The sequence below is a fragment of the Tiliqua scincoides genome, chromosome 8 (genome assembly GCF_035046505.1).
Source record: "Tiliqua scincoides isolate rTilSci1 chromosome 8, rTilSci1.hap2, whole genome shotgun sequence".
NCBI lineage: Eukaryota > Metazoa > Chordata > Lepidosauria > Squamata > Scincidae > Tiliqua > Tiliqua scincoides.
Window position 1 is genome coordinate 37,021,682 of NC_089828.1, and position 22,947 is coordinate 37,044,628.

The 22,947-nt window shown below is 44.8% G+C and overlaps 1 protein-coding gene across 1 annotated transcript; it reads left to right on the forward strand.

The window, feature by feature from the left end:
- Positions 1–588: 588 nt before the first annotated feature.
- PLPP2 (phospholipid phosphatase 2) lies at positions 589–17,089 on the forward strand. Its single transcript, XM_066635598.1, has 6 exons — positions 589–779; positions 11,257–11,408; positions 11,746–12,023; positions 13,471–13,528; positions 14,288–14,464; positions 15,222–17,089. The coding sequence occupies exons 1-6, from the start codon at positions 728–730 to the stop codon at positions 15,342–15,344; spliced, it is 840 nt and encodes a 279-aa protein (XP_066491695.1). The 5' UTR covers positions 589–727; the 3' UTR covers positions 15,345–17,089.
- The last annotated feature ends 5,858 nt before the right edge of the window (positions 17,090–22,947 follow it).

Genomic DNA, 22,947 nt, shown 5'->3' on the forward strand with positions numbered 1-22,947 from the left:
CCACCAGAAGTAATGTCATGACTGGAAGTGACATCATCAAGCAGGAATATTTTTCACAATCCTAGGCTGCAATCCTACCCACACTTACCCAGGAGCAAGTCCCATTTACTATCATTGTTCAAAGCATATACATAGTAGCTTGTTAAAAGTAGAGGTCTTTAACATTTCCCCAAATGCAGTCACATACCCTGGTAGCATCAAGTCTAATATATAAAAAATAAAATATTGAATGGGGACCCACCTAGAGGGTCACGAACACTGCCTTGGTATTTATCTAGCGCCAGCTGTGTGCCTGTGAGAGTGAGAAACCAAGCCCTCTGTATATGCTCAGAAGCATTTTAACAGTCCAGACTTAGACTGGTACTTCTGGTAGAACGGGAGCTGCACTCTGCACGTGCTCAGGAGCCACCGGAGTGGGGGGTAAAAGCAGCCTTTTTTTCTTGTCCCCTTCCCCAAAGAGCGTAAGCGGCTGGCAAGGAGGGAGGAGGAGCGAGCCGGGGCGGTGCGCTTGGCTGGGCTGGGCTGCCCGCCCCTCGGCTTCCCACTCTCCCCCTGCCCGCCCCCGATCTCGACTCCGCCTCCTGGTTTCCTCCCGAGCTTTAACTCCGCTCCGCTGCTGGCCGAGGGAGCCTGGCAGAGCCGCGCCGGCCGGAGCGTATCCCTGGGTTCGGCGGGCGCCGCGATGTGATGCTCTCCTGCGCCGGAGCGCACAGACGGCGGGGGCGCGATGGAGCGCGCGAGGGTCTTCGTGGCGCTGGATGTCCTGTGCTTCGTGGTCGGTAAGAAGGACCCGCCTCCCCCCGGGGGCGCTGCTCTGGCCATCGGGCACCCTGGTCTCTGACTCCGGCCCCATCGCTGGGGAAGGGGGCGGCCTCAGGGCACCCCTTGAACTGGGAGCCTGGGAACAGCCTCTTCCAGATTCACGGAAAAATAAATAACTTCCTGCTGGAACTGCAGGGTCAGTTCCAATTCTGCTCCCCAGTAGCTCCTCCAATGTGTTTTTCTGGTGGGGGGGCCAGCGGTTGCCTGGGAATGAGTTCCCCTTTGCTGCTGCCAGCTGGAAATGCTGATCCCTCTGTTGCTGTGGCTCCTTGAAATCTACGGGGGGCAGCAGCATCCTTCATTGGGAGCACCTTAGTGTGGGGTTGGGGTTGGAGCTGCTCTGCCAACTTCTTTTCTCAGTTGCAGTGCCCTCCCCCACCTCCGGTGCGTGCCACTTTCTGTCTGCGTGTGCAGTGCTTCTGTGGACCCAATCTGAACCAAATGTTGAAACCCAGTTCAGGGTCCAGTTGGGGTGTGGCTGTGGAGTCTTCCCTTTCCACTGAAATTGCAGGCTTTCCTCATTTCCTTACCCCCCCCCTTCCAAAAACTAGTCATCTTATTTGCTGCCTCAAGCCTTGCTGCTTACCCTTTATTGCTACCAGCTGGGGAGGAATACCTCCCCCACCCACCCACACACAATGGTATAAACAAGCTAAGCATTTCCAATCTGGTAACTTTGGGACCAGTCAGGCACAGCCCTTCTCAGTTCCTCCTGCAAGGGAATATCATCCCCTTGCCTGGTTAATGAATTCTTGTGCACAGATTGAACCCAGCATTCATCAGGTATGCTTCAAAGCAAATCCCATAGATTTCAATAGGACTATCTTTCACAAAGTAGCCTTTGTAATAGCTGTTGTCCAATCACTGATAGGGCTTATCTAACATTAGTTTGGCTATCTGTACAACAGCTCTGTAAAGTAGGCCAATATTACCCTCCTGGTCCAGTGCAAATGGGGGAAACTGAGGCTTGGAGAAAACAGTAGCTTGCCTATTGAGTTTGTGGCTGCAGTAAAATCTAAACCCAGCAGTGGCATCACTAGGATTTGTGTCACCGGGAGCTGGAGGCCAGCATGTAACCCCTGTGATGGACCTCCTCCCATGCAGTGGGCGGGGCAATGCCCCAGGTAGTGAGCATGATGATATACTATTTCCCCACCCCTGCTGGTTTTTTGGCTATACCTTTTAATAGAATAGAAATATTTCAACGTGGTTTGTTTCATTGCATTCTGCATGAAATTACGCATTGATTGATATATAACACAATGGTATTATTCAAAAATGTCAACATTTTAAAAATTTTGGCAAGTAGTGGGGTCACCCCCCTATGCTCATCACCTGGTGTGGCCCACACTCCCCTAGGGACACCACTGAATCCCGGGATTTGTTGGCTTGCACTCATTGCCATTTTGCTATGTCTTTTTAGAACTATGACCTTAACGTCGCATAAAACTATGTTTATTTTTTTAGAACCTACTGGCAATGTGCTTCTGAGCATGTGCAAAGTACATCTGAATATTTGTTTTTTCTGTCTGACATAACCAGTGTTTTAAAGAAAAAGCAGTGTGAAGACAGAACTAAAAGACATTCACTGAGTATCTGGATGCCTTATAAGGCCCCAAAGCAGTCCAGTCCTTGCAGTAACATCTGGGTGATCCAACCTCCTATATAGGAGATGGTTGTGTCACATCTTGTGATCATTTTCCCAGTTTCCTTTGTCCCAGAACTCCATTCTTGTTTCTATATCCATCCTTGCCTACCACTATTTCATTTCTCCTAGGGCTAGCTTGATCTTTAGGCAGTGCAAGACCATTGCTTTATGTGACACATTTTGGTCAGTGTTCAACTGGCAATTATTGAATTTTATTATATGTTTCCTGTGAAGAGGGGGCATGATGTTTATTGTCCATTTCTGTTGCCAGATTGCTATAGTCTCTTTCTGATTTTACCTCTTGATTACAATTTCCATCAGCATGCAAACTTTTGGATAAGTGTCATAGCCTGATGCTTTTGGATGAGTGGGGGAGAGATATTATTCTGCTGAGGCCATCCTGTGAATTTGGAAGAATTTGAACCCACAATTCCCAGCAAATATTGTGAATGCTGTTGGTGCTCTTCAGTGGTATCTCTCACTTGAAAGGGTCTTGCAGATCTGTATCATGTTTCATCTTTGCAGTAACTATGTGTGGTAGGTCAGTGGTATGCTCAGAGTACCAGTGGATTAGCACTCAGGCTGGGGGAGAGGAACTTGTTCACAGCTACTCATTGGCAGGGATGAAATCTGAATGCAAGACTCTTGAATTCAGCATCCAATTCCATCAGCTGGACTACAGTGAATATAATGAGGAACAGATGTTGAAAGCAACATACACACAATAAGATGCACATATTTAATCTGTATTAAAAAAATACTAATTAGAGTAGTTGCAGAAATAGGAGTATCTATCCCTATGGTCTGGACTTTTTCTAGCACACAATGTTGGCCTTTGCTGTCTTTTCCTGAAGGTTTGCTCCTATCAACTTTTAAATTTTGTGTCTCTAATTCACAAGTTGTTTTTTGTCTGTCCCATCTTTCATGATGTTCTAGGCCAGGAGTGTCAAACTTGTTTCATACAGCAGGCCAAATAGCGTTCCTGGTGCCTGCTTAGGGCCAGAAGTGACATCATTGAGCAGGAAGTCGTAAGCAGATAATGGCCAGAAATAAGCACTTGATTCTCACATAGAAACTCTTTAGCTGCAAATGACAGAAGAGAAAATATGCATATCTTGATCATATTTTCAAGATATGAGGAAGCCCAGTGATCTTGTGAGCCAGATAAAGAGCTTCCACAGGCTGTATCCAGCCTGCAGGCCTTATGGTTGACACCCTTGATCTAGGCAGATATACATCTGTTTGTATTGAAGATGTGAAAGCTTTATGCAGGTCATGACAATGGTGGCATCCCCTGTATGTTCCTAGCACGTGATGTTCAGAGGTATACCAGAATAGATTGAAGTTCCAGTCATCATGGCTGATAGTTTACTAATACACCAAAGATAGCTCATCAAAGATAACTATAACATCTTTAAAACAAACAATTTCTAAGCCTGCATGCCCGTTGCTACATCTAGTGGCAGCAAGTTCCATAAGTTAATTATGCCTGGTTCCAGGATTCAGCCCTAGTGCTGACAGATCTAGGGATCAGTGCCTCAGGCTGCCAATTCAACCATGCATATAACAGGCTGTTTAGCAAAAAAATTTTGAAAAGCTGATGCTTTGTTGCATAGAGACATATCCACATGTGATTGATTTTCTGCCTGCTGAACCCATCCTACAACTATACTCAAGCAACTGAGATTTTAAAAATATAGGAGCAGACCAGAAGGAGACAACCTTTGTCCCATCCCTATGGAGCATTTGTGCTTAATGTTTGAGTACCTTTGCCCTTCCAAGAAATGGGGTGGGTTGATGGCACTTGGAGAAATCTGGATTGATTTGGAACCACCAGTTGGTGCTTTGCTGAAAGTGGAGGTTATGAAATATCTCTACGTGCATCCTTGCAATGCTGGTTCACAAATTACTGTCACAGACTTTGGGGAGGGGGAGAATAACTTGATCCAGAACAAAGCACTGAACAAATTTTTCTGACCTCTTATTCCATCTGCCATGAGGCTTTTTGTGCTTTGGGGCTTGTGGCCTCAGTGAGCTAGATGCTGTACATGTTAGGCATTCAGCTTTATTTAGGGTGCATGTGTGGAAAATACATCCAGCAATATACTGCCGTTCTGTCTGTTAGGTTGGACAGCTCTTATTTGTTTGCTGTTCATTGAACTACCAAAGTTGCTTATGCAAGAGCTATAAAAACAATTCTAAAAGGATTAAGGAGGAAGAGCCTGTTGATGGCAATGAAGCATCCAGGTTTGGAAGCAGTCTATCTCAGTACTACCTGTTTGTGGCAGATGGTTGAAAATGGCTATTGTCTTTGTGGACAACAAGTATGTTCTGGACAACAAGTATCCTCAAGGTGGATACAGAACACTGGACTTAATCTGGTTCAGCAAGTTTCCTCTTAGGCCTAATCAGACTCTTCGTGAAATGTACTCCTAAAAATTAGATGTCTGAGCTTTCTTCTGGAGAAGGAAGAGGTACTGGTATGTGGCCCTATAAATGGAATGTGTGGGCTGGTATGGTTCTGTTCTCAGAATAAACTCTACCACCCAATTAAAGTTGTGTGTGAATGAATTTTGTTCTTTGACAATTTGCATGCTGAATTTGAAAGCTGGCTGTTTTTTTTCTGGGGAAAGGGGTGTTAGTGATAGGGAACAGGGCTGGCAAAAGGAGAGATGAGGCAAATCATGGAGTGGGTATTATAGGAAAAAATAATTTTGTGTCATGAGATGCTAAATGTGTGAACTGTGGACACTTGCATCTCTGTGCAAACGTTGCATGATGTGCTCTATTTTGTCCAGTCAATGGGCGGGCCAAAGAAATATGCAGAAGACTGAATCCTGGTCAGTCTTAATCTCCCATCTGCCTCCTAGGATTTCAGCAGGCTTTGCCTATGTAACATTGCATATATCCATGAGGTCTAAGGGTTGCTTTAGTTGTCTTTAAATAGCTTTAAATTTCTTTGTATTTCAAATGAAAGCTGAGACATTCAGTCCCTTGAATCTTGCCCCCGTCCCAGTTTCTATTTTGACATAGTGCAGTCCTTCACAGAGAAACACAAACAACAATAACAAAATGGACATTTACCAGTGTTCTTCCACTCCTGCTGAATGACCATGGGCCTGTTGCCCTCCCTCGACTTGAGCTACCTTGTAGGGTTGTTGTGATGGAGATAATGTATACTTTATCAGTTCTTTAGAGAAAGGGCAGGATCTAAATTCTAGTTAATGGTAACAGCAATAATTAGGACTGCAGACTTTATATTGATTTGATCAGTTCATTAAAAACTTTTTAATTAACTAAAAAGTGCCCTGATATAAAAGGCAGTAGAAAGTTGTAGTGGTTCTGGTGTTGGACATACACCTGGAAGATCCAGGTTCAGATACCTTCATAGGCCATGATGCTTCCTGGGTAACTTTGGGCCAGTCACCATCTCTCAGTCTCACCCACCTCATAGGGTTGTCGTGAGGACAAAGGGCAAGAAGGAACCATTACCCTGACCTCCTTAAATATGTGTTTTAATTAGAACTGATTGAAAATGGAGTTATTTGTTTTACTCAGAAGTAAGCCCATTGTGTTCAGTAAGACTTAGGCTGTAATCCTTTCTTACTGATCAGACACAAACGCCTCTAGCTTTAAAAATTAAAGCTGATGGTCGTCTTCTTTCTAATACAGGTGGAATGCTTCTTCTTTCACTCAGGATGGAGTGAGATCTTTCCCTCTTGTAAGGGAGAATGCCGTTCCTAAGATGGACCTGCTGTGACATTGACGTGCACCATCTTAGAGAAAGCATTCCCCCTTTCCTTTTATGCCATGTGGTGTGCCCCTTTTAAGATAATGATATTGTATAGCTGCTAAGTGTTCACTGTACTTCTCATGATTTATCTTCTTGTAATCCTTCCAACAAAGGTAAGTATTATTATCCCCATATTTTAGCTGGAGAATCGAGGGTGGGAGTTTGTAGAGATGTAACATTCTAAAAGCAAGGAAAGCTTCTTTAATTTTCTTTCAAAATGATTGTCTTCAAATGATAACATTGCAAATATATGCAGACTTAATTAACACTCATTTGATTAATCAGCTGAGTTTTCTGGAAGTGACTGGCTAGCCTAATGATGATGCCTTTTTGCTGTTTGCATGTACAGTGGCCATTTTGACAGTCGGACATACTAGTTATAGTTCTTCCCCGTGATGGAGGCACTGAGAACAGGATGGGATTTGATTCTGTACCTTGACCTGCTCTTAGAACAGAGTTTGGATCAGAGAATCCAGTGCTCAGCGTTTGGGTCAGACTGTGTTGTTAAGCATGATGCAGGGTGCGGTTTGTTGCCTGCTCCAATTAAGAAGGTTGGTGTAGGCGCTCTTTGAAATTGTCTTCTGGCGTTGTTCTTGTTGATAATTGCAGGAGTTTTGGCTAGTCAGGTGCTACAAACGAAGGCATTCCACCTGGATTGAGTAACTTTCGCTGCTTCTCTCCCTCCCTCCCTGTGCCTAGAAAAACAGACTTGTGGATGTTGGTGTCATTTTTTTAAGCACTTGTTTATGTTCTGGCTTGGAGGAAGACAACCAAATGTTCCAATGTGCTCTTTGCTATCCTGTAGGCCAGGCTAGTAAAGAGGCCTCCTGGGAGGCAAATCTGACCCATGCAACAATCTTATTTGGCCTTTGAGAAGAAATTTGAATATACAAAAGGAAAAAAATCTGGTTCAGAGTTTTGTCTTCAGTGTGCGGTTCATATAAACATACATACTGTTACTGTCTCCAGCTTTCTTATATAACAGTATCTGTTCTTCCTTGCTGCCCATTTATGCCTGGAACCCCCAACCAGTGCCCGACAGATCTGCCCCTTTTGAGTGATTCACCCCTTTCTCTCTTGCTGCCTTACATGTCTGCAACTCCTCTGGCCCCAGAGCACCTACACTGGGTGTCCCTTTCTCTCTTCCTTCATGTCCTTCCCCAAATCCACCTTTAGTGTGAATCAACTGGATGAAACCCCTTGGTTCTTGCCCCAGGCTGCAAGGAAGCCTAAGGATATGGTTCTGTGGCCTCTTCCTTGGCAGCAAGTTGCATATTCTCTTTGTAGTGAGCCTGATGTGCTCCTGGGTCACAGAGTGTGCTGAGTGCTATAGCTTGATGGGGGGGGGGGGGTCTGCAGTAAGCAGACTCTACTGACTATAGGATGGCTGGATGGCCTTTGGGTGGATCCTGCTCTGTTCTTCCATTTTATGTTTTCTTGTCCTCCACCTCGCTGCCATGCTATGAATGTCCATTCTCTGAAAGTGGCTGTCTTAAAGTATGCTTACCAGGTGACTGGGCAAGCAGCAGCAGTTGTGTTCTATCTTCTTCTTCTTCCCCCAGGGTCACTTTACACTTCCCAGATGTCCTGAACCTCAGCATGGTCAGGGAACAGGCCACTTCTTCCACCTTTTCCCCACTGCATCCTAATAAGCTTCTCCATTGGGCATCCCCTGGGCCTGGGCAAGAGTTTGCCTTCACTGCTATTGCTGTGAGTAGCAGTGTCACAGCAGGGGGGACTCTTGGCCATCTGCTGTGCAGTTCCCATGCACTGTGAGGAGTAGCTGGTATGTACTCTACAAAGTCTGAGGGGAGCAAGCCATGGGGGCCCTGGAATAGCTTTTGCTACAAGGCCCCCTCCCAAAGTTGCAGACACCATTGGGCCAATCAACAGCTGTTAAGCAGAAGAAGTAAAACAGAACTTCCTTGTGAAGGGGCAGTCTATCTCTGATTACCAAATACTGGGATTAGACAACAGCTCTAGCTTTCGGACCCATTTTGTAAGCTTCTTAGGGGCATCTGGTTTGCTACTACTGCACAAAATAGTCTAGGTGGGTGTTTTTTGTCTGACCCAGCAAAGTGGTATTTATACCCTTACTCAAGATTAAATGTGAATGTTGGGTTTCTCTGTGGGCTCTTTAGAAACAGGATATACTACCTTGGCTCAATTTACCTTCTAAGATGTAGTTTTTAAAACCTGCCTCTCTTAGTTCCCTCTTCCTCTGCCTCTCACTCATCTACATCGTCTATCTTTAGATTTTGTTTTCTGCAGTTCATGGTCAGTTTTTAAAATTTTATTTTAAGTTGCTTCTATGTTATGTAAATGTAATGACACTCTCTTTAGTCCTCTCAGACAATCAAATGACCCTTTTCACTCCATGTTTCCTCTCCACCCTGTAGGACACAAACAACCTTTTCCAAAATAGTAATCTGCAACTACGTAATTTAAAAACCCTGAAGAGAAGCAGTAAGGTTTAATTTTTGACCTTGGCCACCTCCATTGCAGGAATTGCCTCCCCTTCTCACCCCTCCCCCACACCTAAATCTGGTGTAACCACAGGTGGATGATGACGACAGAGTTCCTTTTGGGGTTTTTTTTTTTTTTGTTTGTCCCACTTTTGGGTGTCCTTATTTTTAGTTTGGGAATAAATTAAAGTTTGTGTTTAGAGATCACCTGAAAGGAGAGAAAAACTTTATATAGTTTCTGTGTAGGAGAGGATATAAATGTCTTTTGTGGACATGGTGGTAGGTTCAGAACAGGCAAAAGGAGCTACTCCTTGACACATCACACAATTGACTTGTAGAACTAATTGCTGCAAAATATGATGAGCTGCCTTAATATACCAAGTTGAACCCTCTAGCTCAGCGTTATCTGCGCAGTCAGACAGCAGCACTCCAAGATTTCAGTCTAGGTTCTTAGTCTGCCAGGGGTTGAAGCTGGGACCTTCTGCACATAAAGAGTTGTAATACCACTGAGCTATGGCCCCTGCCATACATATGGACTGTATGGGCTACATATGGACTATAGCCCTTCACACTGCAGTTTTTGAATGTTCTCGGGGGGGGGGATTTTTTTCAAGAAGAAAACTAACATTTCAAGGTGTAGGCTGGACTAGAACATTTCTCCCTTATGCTTTGCTGTTTGTGGACAGAATTTGATGTGGGGAAGGGTCTGAAGTCATGTGCCACATCTGTAGTCTGAAATAATACCTTCTTGAGGACTTAATGACCTTCTCTGTTGTTACATATGTAGTCATTTATGGTTTTGTAAACTCATGGAGCATAAGTCTCTTGGTGGTGGTTAATCATAATACCTAGATAGAGCCTCCATTCCTAAAGGCAGTTTACCTCCAAGTATCAGGGTCTGGTGTCAACAACAGGCTGTTTCTTGTCATGCCCTGAGTGTGAGCTTGCCTCAGGCACCTGACTAGTGACTGTTGTTCAAAACAAGAACACCGGACTAGATACACTTTTTCTTTTTCTTTTTTGGCCTCATTCAGCAAGGCTGTTCTGATATTTGCTTTCTCCAGGAAGAAAGTGAAAAGGGAAGTATTCCTACTTGATGATAATAAAAGTGTTTTTATTTCCTCCGCCCTGTACCTTGAACCAGTTGGGTGAGTTTTTTTTGCAAAGGCACAAGGCACAGCAACACAAAGGGTTGGGTGAGCTTTTATTAAAGAGGGTGGAAAGTTTTGAATGCTTGTTGACATGGGAGTGTTCTGCATGCAGGACTCCGTGACTGAGTGCTAACCCTACAAAAGAGTGTCTGCTGCAGTTTGCTCAATGGAGTGTTGAACTGGACCCTGCTCATGTTGGGCCTCTGTGGTGGGCGGATGGCTTGGGCGAGTCACTTGTTCTCAAGCTCAGCTATCAGAATTCCATAGTTCCATTTGACTTGTTAAGTTGCTAGTCCTCATGGTGATGTAGATAAGCTTCAGAATGCCATATAAAATGTCAGAATCCAAGGGGCAGAATAGGAGAGGAAGGTGAAAATTCAGTGGTCTCCTCTCAGCTTTGGGTAGGGGCAAATGGTTTGCCATGAAGAATGAAAGAATAAGGAACAACGTACAAGGTTGACTGGGCATGCATTTACTATGGGCTGTTCCTTGGGGAGATCTAGCAATATGCTGACTAATTCTAATTGCCAATCTCCACCATCCCACAAAAAGCAAATAAAAAAAACTTGACATAAGAGTCAGGCTAGATCAGGTCACAGGTCCCTGTAGCTCAGCATTCTATTTCCTGCAGTGACCATCTTGGGACATTCTCATTAGGCCACAAGTAGGATAATGAAGGAGATAACTTTCTTCTATTGTTTGTTTGTTCCCAGTATAGCAGAGCATCAGGAACCCTTAAGAATAAAACAAGAAATGCAGAATAGTATTAAGATATAGGATTTAATTCTGAGGTTCTTTCTGTGCATGTGACCACAAACAGCTGTTATCTGTGCCTTTAGAATCTTCCTTGCTCTTCTGGCCAAGTCTGGAATCGTCTATTAGTTTGTGATTAACCAGGGCTTTCTAAATACTGGCCTGGATTAAGGAATGGCTTAGTTATGAACAGAACACCCAACATCTCAGAGGTTCCATGGAGACTGTCATTATTTCCTGAACTTCTGTAGTCAATTACTCTTGATAGCAAACAGTGCTGTGCAAACCTGATTGTGTGTTAAATATAGTCAAGAGCTCAAATAATTCTTTTTTGACTGTATATTGGGGGGAAAAAACCAACGATGAGGTTTAAGTATTGCAAGGTTTATGTTTAAAAGAGAACCGGAAGAATGCATCATGCACACAGCTTACAGCAATTGTGTGTGTGTGTGTGTGTGTGTGATAATTGTATTTATTACAATTACCAGAGGAGTTAATAGAAATTGGTTTTGATTATGATTTGGTTGGGGATTCAACAGCAACAGCTTGAGGATGCATAGGGTGGAATTTCTGGTGCCCTTGGTTAATGCTTCCTTAGATATCCTCTCTTGTTTTGCCTTGCAGCATCTCTGCCTTTCACCATTTTGACCCTGGTGAACTCTCCATACAAGCGGGGCTTCTACTGTGATGATAACTCCATCCGCTATCCATACAAGCCAGACACCATCACTCATGGACTTATGGCCGGCATTACCATCCCCTGCACTGTTACCATAGTAAGGAAATAGTTGTGAGCTACCATAGTTTAGGAATCTCCATGTTCAGAAGCACTGTATCTTTGCAAATTGGATGCTAGGAACAAAGCTGGGGGGGGGGTTGTCTTCTTTTAAGTTTCCCCCCCAAATGATTTTAGTGAATTTTTATTTTTGTATCCTATTTTTACTGTTTTGAGAGCCACTGGGAAGACATTTGTATGGGAAGGCAGCATGCAATTTAAAAAAATAAAATGTTCTGTTTGGACTGGCTCTCAAAATCTTTTGGTTTCACAGACTCTCTTCAAAATGTGATTCAGTGAAGACTTACCTGCTCTTCTCTTCTTTTTTCTATTTGTAGATTTGTGCTGGTGAGGCATACCTTGTTTATATGGAGCGTCTCTACTCCAGGTCTGAATTTAACAATTACCTGGCTGCCCTCTACAAGGTAGTGGGGACATTTATTTTTGGTGGAGCCATCAGCCAGTCACTGACAGACCTAGCCAAGTACATGATTGGGCGCTTGCGGCCCAACTTCCTAGCAGTCTGCAAGCCTGATTGGTCACATGTCAACTGCTCAGAATATGTCCAGTTGGAGGGGATATGCCAAGGAGACATCAGGGACATCACTGAGTCCAGGTGAGGATGAGAGAATTGGGGGGGGGGGGATTAACCTGATGCAGGCATGGTGCGGATCTCCTTGCAGCAAGTGGCTTGCCTGCTGTCGCATCACAGCAGGGCTGTAAGTTTCTCTGAGTGCCATTGGCTGAAATGCACTGATGTCACAGAGTTGCTGAACTGCCTAGGAAACAGAGAGCTAAGCAAGAGGATACTTTTAAATTTAAAGTCTGCCATCCAAAAGCAACTTCTGTTAAATTACACTTTAAGGGCCCAATCCTATCGAATGTCCCAGCACCAATGCAGCTACAGTGGAGCACTGATATAAGGGAACAAACATTTTCTTACCAAGAGGAGGTCTCTGTGACTCCCTCCCCCCCCCAACCGCAGAATGCAGTGCATGCCCTGATGGCATAGCTGCATCAGTACTGGAAAGTTGGATAGGGTTGGGCTGTAAAGGTATTAAAAATGTGTGGGTTTTCTGATGACCTAAATTGACTGAGGAGTTTCAGAACCTTGAAATTATTAATTATTATTAACAGTATTTATATACCACTTTTCAACAAAAGTTCACAAAGTGGTAACAGAGAAAAATCAAATAACTAATGGCTCCCTGTCCCAAAAGGGCTCACAAACTAAAAAGATGCAAAAGAACACCAGCAGACAGCCACTAGAAAAGACACTACTGGGGTGAGGAGGGCCAGTTACTCTCCCCCTGCTAAATAAGAGGAGCACCCACTTGAAAAAGTGCCTCTTACCCAATTAGCAAGGGTTAATTATACTGATTTGGTATTGATATTGATAATGAAATGATATTGTTTGACTTTTTTATCCTGCTTATTTCTGTCTTTTCCTCTGAGTGATTTATGCTTTGTTTTCCAACCAGTGTCTCCCCCAGGCAGTTTAGAGGACTGGACCTGCTTAGACTTTCATTTTGCGTTTTCAGACTGATACGGTCCAATAGATGCATGCTGGAAGCTTAGAAGACAATGCATGTTGTGGCAAAGCAAGTAGGGAGAAGAACCCTCCTTCTCCCATAACACCAGAGCTTGGGGGTCATTTAATGAAATTCTTGGGCAGCATATTCAGGACAGAGAATAGAAACTTGTTCACACAAAATTAATGTATAGAATTTGCTATCACAAGAGGTGACAACAGACACAAGCATAGCTCACTTTAGAAAGGGATTGTATAAATTCATGGAAAGATGGAGATCTATGGCTATTAGTCATGATAGGAAACTCCATGTTCAGAGTCCTCTGAATACCAGTTGCCAGGGAGCAAAAGTAGGGGAGAACTCTAGCTGTCATGCTCTGCTTGTCAGCTTCTCAGAGGCATCTAGCTGGTTACTGAGAAACAAGATCCTGTTCTAGGTGGACTTTTGGTCTGATCTTTGTATTTCCTTCCTATAAAGAATGCCAAATAATAGGTCTTAACCTTTTTCCTCCTCCTCCTCTCTCTCTTTCAGGTTATCATTCTATTCTGGACACTCTTCATTTGGAATGTACTGTATGATGTTCCTAGCGGTGAGTGTGACACTTCTACCTTTAAGACTCTCACATATGAACCTAGTAAGAGCCCAATCCTGTGCTCAGTGGCACAGCTCTGTGCCACCGAGCACTGTCGCAAACATGCCACAAGGCATGTTTGCGAGCCTCTCCACCGGGCTCCTGCCCATGCTAGCCCAGCACCGTGCTGGGCTAGCACAGGGTGGTGGCCCAGCCTCTGTGGCTCGGCGGTCTCATGGACCACCGAGCCACAGCACAGTAAGCAGGGGCGGGGGCAGGAAGGGGGGAGGCTGGCGGGGGGCAGAGAGAGGGTGGGGGAAGGTGTGATGCGGGTAGGGGGGCGGGCTGGAGGCATGCCGGGGGGGAGGGAGCTAGGCGGATCAGCTCCACAGGATCCAAGGCGCTCGTGGAGGGCTCTGCGCCCATTGCGGGGCTGTTTACTTTACCCGGGGGAAGGGGATGAAAGTCCCCTTCTCCTGAGGCACCTCTCACGGTAGCCCAGGGCATGCAGGATCCAGTGGCAGCCGTTCTCGGTGCCGCCAAGCCTGGGCACTCCGGGCCACTCAGGATTGGGCTGTAAGTTGGCTCTTTAACTCAGTGTTAACTGTGGGGTTTCAGAGAACCCTACCTGGGACATTCTGCATGCAAAATGGGGGCATTACTACTGAGCTATGGTCCTCAATGAGTGAGTTGCCCTTTAACCTGGGAAATTGACACTGTTGGCATCTGGGAAATTGACACTGTTTTCTCCCCCCTCCCCTCTGCCTTTGATTCCAGCTCTACGTACAGGCCCGCCTAGTTGCCAAGTGGGCCCGATTGGTGCGCCCAACGATCCAGTTCTTCCTTCTCTCATTTGCCATCTATGTGGGCTACACCCGTGTGGCAGACTATAAACACCACTGGAGTGATGTGTTGGTGGGCCTTCTCCAGGGAGCACTCATTGCTATACTTGTTGTAAGTATGGGAGTGAGGGGTGGGGCATAGGTGACAGGGTGTGATCTGGATGTCCACAGCACTTTAAGGCTTGGGATGGCTGGGCTAAAATGCTGCCTGGGTCAGGTGTGTGTGGGTCTGTGTGTGACAAATTACTATTCATGCCCCTCCCCCAGACACTGTGCCTCTTAACCCTCCTGGTCTCTAGAGCTCTCTGATCTTTCAGTTCTTCAGCGTGACCTTTCCCCTTATACCAGTGTTTCTCAAACTATGGGTTGGGACCCACCAGGTGGGTCACAAGTAATTTTCAGGTGGGTCCCCTTTCATTTAAATATTTCATAATATATTAGACTTGATGCTACCATGATATGTGACTGCATATGGGGAAATGTTACAGATCTGTACTTTTAACAGGCTACTATGAATATGCTTTTAACAATAACAGTCAATGGGGCATAGTCCTGGCTAAGTGTGGGTAGGATTTCAGCCTAGGAATGTTAAAAAATTTCCTGCTTAATGATATCACTTCTGTTATGACATCACTTCCGGTGGGTCCTGACAGATTCTTGTTCTAAAAAGTGGATCCCAGTGCTAAAAGTTTGAGAACCACTGCTTTACATGATTATAGCATTCTGAACATTCTGTGACATCAGTGTCTCATCCAATAGCTCCCACAGGGAAACTATAGTAAATGATGTTCACCACTCTGTTTAGATTTCACAGTAACAAACTACACATGTCTTCTTCACTCATCTTATTTCTTTTCTTCTGCCTCCAGGTCCGTTACGTCTCTGACTTTTTCAAACAACGGCCTCCCCCCACGTGTGCTGACAAGAACGTGGGGCACAAAGCCAGCACTCCTCTTCCTCTAAGTGAACCAGAGCGCAATCATTACAGCTAGTGGGTTACTGTCTGAACTGTTGTGGGCCAGGGCAGTTCTGCTCTTTCAGCCAAGATCATCTTTTTTGTGCCTTCCTGAGCAGTACTTGTTTCTGGACTTGCCAAACAACCCAGGAGATCAGTGGGATAGTGCCCTGCTTTTTTGTACTGTTTTCTCTGAGGTTACTATGCCCTTTATTACTGCACAACATGTCTTGCACCAAAGAATTCCTGTGCCCCCCTCGCAATCCATGGAAGGGGCAACAGACCCCCGATATCCACAGAGGACTGTTTGTTTCTTTTTTTAAATTGCCTTCCAAACAAATCCCTCTGCTGTGGGAGTTCTCAAGGCTCAGTTTTGTCTGTGTGTGCTTTTAGGGTTGCCAACTATCTTTTATTCAATACATAACAAAACACTAGCCCTTGCTCCTGGGCAGTTTTAAAAGCCACTTGATCTGCAGGTGTTAACGTGAATCTCTATACTGTGGAAAACTTCAGATGCTGACTTAGCATTTTAAGCTGCTGTTAGACGAAAGTGCTTTTTCTGGTTAGTTGCCAACTTTTAAGTGTATCTACAGGAGAGATTCTTCAATGGTGGTAGGCAGTGTAGGGTGCAGTTCTTTTGCTCACCAGGGAGGCAAACCAGTTCGTATAGTGGAAGAGTTGGTGCATGCATTCCCTCCACTGCATGTCCCACTGTAACATGTTATGGGTCTTCAGCATGGACACCCATATGCAGGATGTCCTGCTTTGCACAGTTTTCCATCCACTATTAAATCATAGGCAAATCCTGCAAATCAGGTGTATGCACATGCAGGTCTCTGCATGGAGTGCCACAAGAATTGAGTGCAGGCCCGGTAGACCTTTGAAACTGATCTTGGGTGGGTTAGAGTGACAGGAATATAGCCTGCTGGTTGGGTGGATGAAGAAGAGGGTTATGGGGTGGTTTTATCTAACCAGCCTTCATCTAGCCACACAAGAAAGTGTTTGAACAGTGTTTCCAGCTCAAGCTTTGCAGTGATGGTTTCTCTCTCAATGACATTTTGGAGCGCTCAGTAGGGAAATCCTGAGAACTTCTCTAGGTGAACAACTGAGTTATGAAAAACAAGAGTCATTCTCTGTTAAAAACCCTCTGCTCTGTAGGCTTTTTGCTGATGGGAGATGGACCAGGAAGCTCTGTAAGGCGTTGCATTTGTGTCTTGAATCAACCAGTCTTCAGCACCTTACCTCTTAAACTCTTCGATCCTCTTAAGCTGCTGAGTGAGGATGCCACAGGTTCCCCTGCGAACAATGACAGGAAGAGAAATGCCAGCCAGTCAGCCCACAAGGAACCAAGCGGCCTGAGGAAACACTGAGGGACCTGCATGTCCCAATTATTAAGCATATGCAGCTATATGGATCTCCTAATCTGATTGTTTTATCTCCCCATAGAGATTGCCTTTCCTGCCTGGTGCAGTGCTTGCACACCATTCTGTTTATCAGAATCAATTTGCAATGCTTTTGTATTTTCTCCCCATTTCAGCTCCAGTCCCAGTTGTTGCTTCTGTTGTCTCAGTACATTTCTTGTCTTTTTTTTGGTTTGTTTTTAAACGTGTCTAAAGCGATGTGGATTTAAGGAATGGCTGATTCAAGCCATTTCTTGCTGTTTTGCTTGGTGCCTTGAAGAAAGCATATATTTTAGGCTTCCCTCCCCTCCCACCCCCTTTAAAGGTTTTATAACAACGTTCCATTAATAAAGATGTTTTAGTAATGACATATTCTTAAAAGGAAAAGGGATCATCTGACTGGAAGTGGTTTCTTGGTGGTTTGGACAGTGTGGGGGGGGGGAGGTTTGCTGGTGTACTTAAAGCCTGGATTTCCTGCTGTGCCAGGTTTGGGCACCCAACCTTGTGAAGTGGGACGGGGATATTTTAGCATTTCCTACTAAGAGCAGAGAATGTTCTAATCTGACTTGAAAAGAGATGTGGAGCACATCTACACTGCAAGTTTTAAATCGGCCAAAATGGTTGCCAATTTCTGCATAAGACTGCTGGAATCATTGTGTGTGAGCACAATCTTGTGCATGTCTACTGTGAGGTAAGTCTCACTGAGTTCAATAGGATTTACTCCCAGGTAAGTGTGTAGGATTGCAGGCTGTGTTTCATTAATGAATTAAAATATTTGGATCCAGTGCCTGGGCCCCTAAGAGCTACTGCAGTGGCAAACACCCAAAAATGTGAAGCTTAAATCAACAAGAGCAATTGAAAAATTGAAAGTTGTTGCCTTAAAGCAAACAAGTTTTTAACAACCCACAGGGACAGTAAGCAAGTTGTGTGTGTGTGTGTGTGTGTGTGTGTGTGTGTGTAGTATTTCTCCCCTTATCTTGAGCTCTTTGGGGAAAGTGTTATATCATCGCACAGGGGTAAGTATGAGCAAAATCAAATTTGATCTGGCCATGGAGGAAAAAAGGATGGGATCATGGTTAAGAGAGGAAGATTCTTGCATAAGCAGTTCTCTCAAATGTTAGTATCTCACAACTCCCACATCAAATTAATATCTTTGCTACCAATCTGTATTGTTATATCTAATATGGCTTTCACAAAAGATTCCTGGGAATTGTAGTTTTAACAGCAGCTTCTTGACATCCTCATCAGAGACCCCTAAAAATCAGCAATTATTTAGGGAGAAGGAATTGAAAACCAGTCCTAAGTCTCAAGCAGATACACCCTAAGAAGCCCAGAAATAAAAGACGAGGTGTCTCCTGGCACGCTAGCGCCCAATATTTTTCTTGGACAAGTGGTGTGAATATTAGCACAGTTGTCCTGCAGCATTTGGTTTACCAGCTACAAAAGTTAAGAACGTCAGAGTGGATATTTGAGATTTAATTGTGCCAAGTGCACATGAAGGTAGAGCAATTAATAACTGCCAAGCAGTTGGTTCTGTGTGGTTTCCTCTTGTCTATGAAATGGGTGGCTTCAGAATGAAAGGTGAGGAGTGTGGCACGGACAGGATGGGGTCAGCATTTTGGAAACCGTCCTGGCAAGTGCCTCGCATTCCAGATTCTTGGCAAGAAGGGACAAGAACGTGCACAGACAGAGCAAGCTCTGGAAAAGGAATTTCTGGAGTCTGCAGTCAAAGTTTGGGAATGTGTCCAGACATACATAGTCAAAACAGCCCTGTTCTTTGTTCCAAAGAACAAAGTTCTAAAGAAGATCTGTAAGGTGTGGGTTCTACTTTGCTGCCTTTTACAGGCAAGAGCTCCCTGATCCCCTTCCCTGAATCTCTAATTTCTAGCAAGGTGTCTGACCACTCTATGGCTGCAGGCCTCTGGGGACAGCTGACTTTGGGCTGTCTGTTTCAGATCTCTTGAAACTCAGTGGTCCATGTAGCAGCCCATGGATTTGACTCAATGCGGGTGCAGGCCCTGTGGCTGGAGATCCTCAAGGACCTCCCCGATGTGACCAGAAGGCATGTCCTGTGAGGCCAACCAGGGATTTGACTAGCTGTGGAAATTGGTATGGGGGGGTTGCCCTGGAATGAATGCCCCATGGATACCGAGGGCCCACAGTACTGAGCAAGATGGACCAATGGTTGGACTTCATACATTTATCTGGAGCAGTGGTTCTCAAACTTTGAGGGAGTTTTACTCTTGGGGGGGAGGGGCTAGGGCAGTGACAGAATCCCCAGGCTCGCATTGCTAAGGGGGGGGCGCGCTTGTGACTTGCTTGTGCTTGTGAAGGCAGGGCTGCAGGAGGTGCGGGGAGCCCTGCGTAGCCCTCCACAAAGCTCCCCGAGGCTTGGAACTTTCCCTGAAAATGGGTGTAAAGCACCTCCTGCAAAACAGAAGTGCTTTGCAAGCCGTGGGGAGCACTGCACAGGGTTGCACGGGGCTCCCCGCACCTCCTGCAGCCCTGACTTCACAAGCACCCCCCTCAGGGCCCCCCCATATAGGCATGATTATGGGGATCAGTTCCCTGCCTCTCCCCTTACCCCACTCCTTAAAGGGACTGGAGAACCTTTACACAAACTGGTGGGACGCAGCCCACCAGTTTGAGAACCACTGATCTGGAGCATTCATAGATGGAGGTGTCTGTTTCCAGTAAGATAGTATTACAGTCTAAGTCTAAGTCTTACTTAGCTATTACCTTCTGCTTACTCTTTTCTTTCCTAGGCCCTTTTGTCTGGCATCCTCATCTCTAAGAACAGCAGCTTAGTTAGTGGCAGTCCTCTCTATCCTGCCATTCTGTGACATAAGAGCATTTCAGCCAATCACAAAGATTTCATCCCTCAGTCCCTTCAATACACTTGTCCTAGGACCTAGATCAGCCATTTTCAACCACTGTGCCATGGCACACTGGTGTGCCGCGAATGGTCTGCCGGTGTGCCATGGGAGTTTGGGGGAGAGTCCTTTATTAATAGGGCCATTGGGGGATGTGAGCTCCCAATCAACAGCATGGTGTGCCTTGTCCATTGTCAAAAAACTGATGGTGTGCCTTGACAATTTTAATACCTTGTCAGTGTGCCATGAGACAAAAAAGGTTGAAAATCACTGCCCTAGATCATTCACTGTTTTGTTTTGAGATCTGTCAAGGTAAGGAGTCTTGGTCATTCAATCTTGGGGGAGGGTGGCTTTTCAGTAGCACAATTCAGGTCTCTAGGCACATTTCCCAGTAACCAATTTTTCAGTGTTCCCCCCCCCCAGCACTTCTCTTTGGGGAAAAGGTAGGTAGCCAAGCATCTGCTCTGCAGGAGAATTCAAATTCCAAAAGAAAATACTGTAGTTAATTTTTAACTAGGAAAAAGAAAATTCCTTCCGTTTCATTCTACAGTTGTTTCAGGAGTCCAACATCTGGTTGGTTCTGCTCTTCAGGGCTTCAGTTGAAATTCAGAATTTCCAAATCTCAGAAATTGAATAGAAGTTTAAAAGCGCGCGCGCGCACACGCACGCACGCACACACACACACACACACACACACAAGCTTTGACATAGGGGAAAATATAAAAATATCCCCTGTTTTAAACACATAAAATATTTTATAAAACAATCACACCATTATATAAAAATATTTTCAAAACGTGATTGTGGAGACAAAAACCCCATAAAACCCCAATTTATTTACAAATAATGATTATACAGTTTTCTTAATATGATTAACAAAGCATTAACTAGTCCTGCAAAAATCTGGAAATATAACTTCTCTGGATACTGGAAGAATAACTGATGGCAACAGGGACTGTTCCCCTGAAAAAACATTATCTGGGAACCTAGTACCTTGACATACAGTAAGTCTGAATCTTGTAGAGGCACATTCCATTTCTTCTTTTAACAAAACATGCAAGTGATAGACTCGGGCTGCAATCCTAACCACACTTTCCTGAGAGTAAGCCCCACTGTAAAAAATAGGACTTACTTCTGAGTAGACTTGGTTAGGCTTGTGCCCTCATTCACTCTTCTTATGGAACCCAACTGAAAATAAACTAGCTGTCAGCAATAATAAGAAAGCACTGCAAGTAAATCTCTTGTGGGAGTATTTTTGGAACAGAACACCACAATCCGTGAAAAAAATGGTTGTTTAAAAAAAAAAAACAGTTTCAAAAGCATGAAAAATAGCACTTTAATTTGGACCAATGAGTGATGCCAGGACTTCAGTTTGCCTTTCCCCATTTTTTGATAGCTGACATGCTTTTGTGAGTTTGAATAAACATTAGAAGCACAAATTCCCACTTTCACCTGAAAGGATTTCCTTTGAGCATGCTAGAGAATGAAAACAACTTCTTTGTGTTTCTGAATGCTGCAGGATGTATCCCCTGATTGGACAGAAGCAAGCTGTAAATAGTGACTCATGGAGAGACATATCAGGAAGTCTCAGAGCCAGCCTATCCATGAGGTCAAGTGATGTGGTTACCTGAGGCAGAGGATTGGTTGGAATACCTACCTAGGACACCTTTTTCCTGCTCCCTGGATTTGAAAAGGAAAAGAACAAACTGGGGGGAGGGGGGAAGTGTGGATGAGACAAGAGTGGTGGAATGGTGCATTTGAAGACACTGTAGCCTACCATTCTGTTCTCTTCCACAGTTCCTCTTCTGCTCCATTGTATCTAGGAGTATCTCCAGCAGTCATGGTGCTGGATAATGGGGATACAGCATAAGGTGTGGGGAGGCACCAGCCTTTGGTGAACTGCATCAGGCACTGGTAGGGCTTGAGGTGACCCTGGGCAGTCTCCTCTGGGAATGCTTAAACCATTTCTGTGCAATGTGGCGTATAAGCAACAGGGATCAAATGTGTACACCTGTGGGCTGGACAGACATGCTTGTAACTGTAGCAGGAGTACCTGCCCCTGAAGAGGTAAATCCAGAATAGTGAACTGCTCTGTGTGTGTCTGCACATATATACAGACAGTCAACAGGCACCCTCAGCAGTGGATGGGTGCTACAGGAGTTTCTGCTTTTTCTAAGGAATTGATTTCTCATGGCCCACTGGTGCTTCTCTAGAAATTACTTCATGTACTCTGACTCACAATTCAGGAATAACTGGCTTAACTCTTTCTAGAGTTGCATGACACCTCGCATCCTGGAATTTGCTGCCTCTCATTCCAGTTGTATAGAGGGTTAGGTGTGCATACTTGCAAGTGAAGGGAAAGACACTTTGTACATACTCAGTACCACTCTCTCTTCAGTGTTCCTTTGCAGTTCCAAGAGCTAAGATTCAGCCTTCATGTGGGGCAGGACAAAAACTAAAAAACATTTTCCAAACTGGATTAGTTCCTTTTATTTTTTTCAAACTGGAGAACCGCAGGAGAGGATTGGCGGCAGAGGGCTAAACTTTGTAACATGAAGACTGGAGGAAAAAGTTGGAGACTGACCTCCATTCTTGTCTCAATGGGGCTGGGTCTTCTCCAGCTTATTTCTCCCCTTCTGCCCCTCGCAAGAATGAAGTTTCTTGGCCCTATGACCAGTTTGCTTTGGAAATTTCTATGTTCTAGAGTTGAACTGAGGCCCTGTGGTAGCTGAGACCGGAATTAATCCCAGCTGACTGAGGAATCTCATTCTAAACCATTTTTCCAAACTGCTCTGTCCTCTCTGAGTCAATAAATAATTTCAAGGAAGTTGGGAAGCTTCATAAAAGGGCCTGTAATGCATTGGAAGGAGGAATGGAAACAGACAGCAGGGGGCAGTATGCCCACAACTATAATTTGGATCTGGTCTGGGAAGAGAAAAATCTATCTGGGAAAAGGGGGGGGGGGAAGAGTGTGTGTGCATGCCTCTACTAGGCAGCAATGTGGCCAGGGGTAGGCCACAGGGTAAGAAGGCCATGCGCAACACAGCTTTCTTTCCATATACAGGCACAACCTGCCTCAGCCAGACTTCCAGAGATCTTCATGCCCCCAGTGGTCTGTAAACAATAAACCAGTGTTTTCAAAATGTCTTCATAAAACATATTTTAATGTTTTATCCTGCTTTCATTCTGAGTAAGAACAGGCAAATGAAGCTTTCACTCTCAATCCACACCACAGCAGCTAGATTAATGGCTCAGAGACTGGTGAGTAGTAAGCAACAGGTCACACCAGGAGGTAGCCAGGAGAACCCTAGGTAGGTTATTTGGACAGGTTGGGACCCAGCAATCTGGGATTCCTACTTGAGTTTAT

Coding starts and splice junctions, on each gene's coding strand:
- PLPP2 (XM_066635598.1), top strand. CDS start 728: ATGGAGCGCGCGAGGGTCTTCGTGGCGCTGGATGTCCTGTGCTTCGTG. Junction 780..11,256: donor TGTCCTGTGCTTCGTGGTCG/GTAAGAAGGACC, acceptor TTTGCCTTGCAG/CATCTCTGCCTTTCACCATT. Junction 13,529..14,287: donor ACTGTATGATGTTCCTAGCG/GTGAGTGTGACA, acceptor CTTTGATTCCAG/CTCTACGTACAGGCCCGCCT.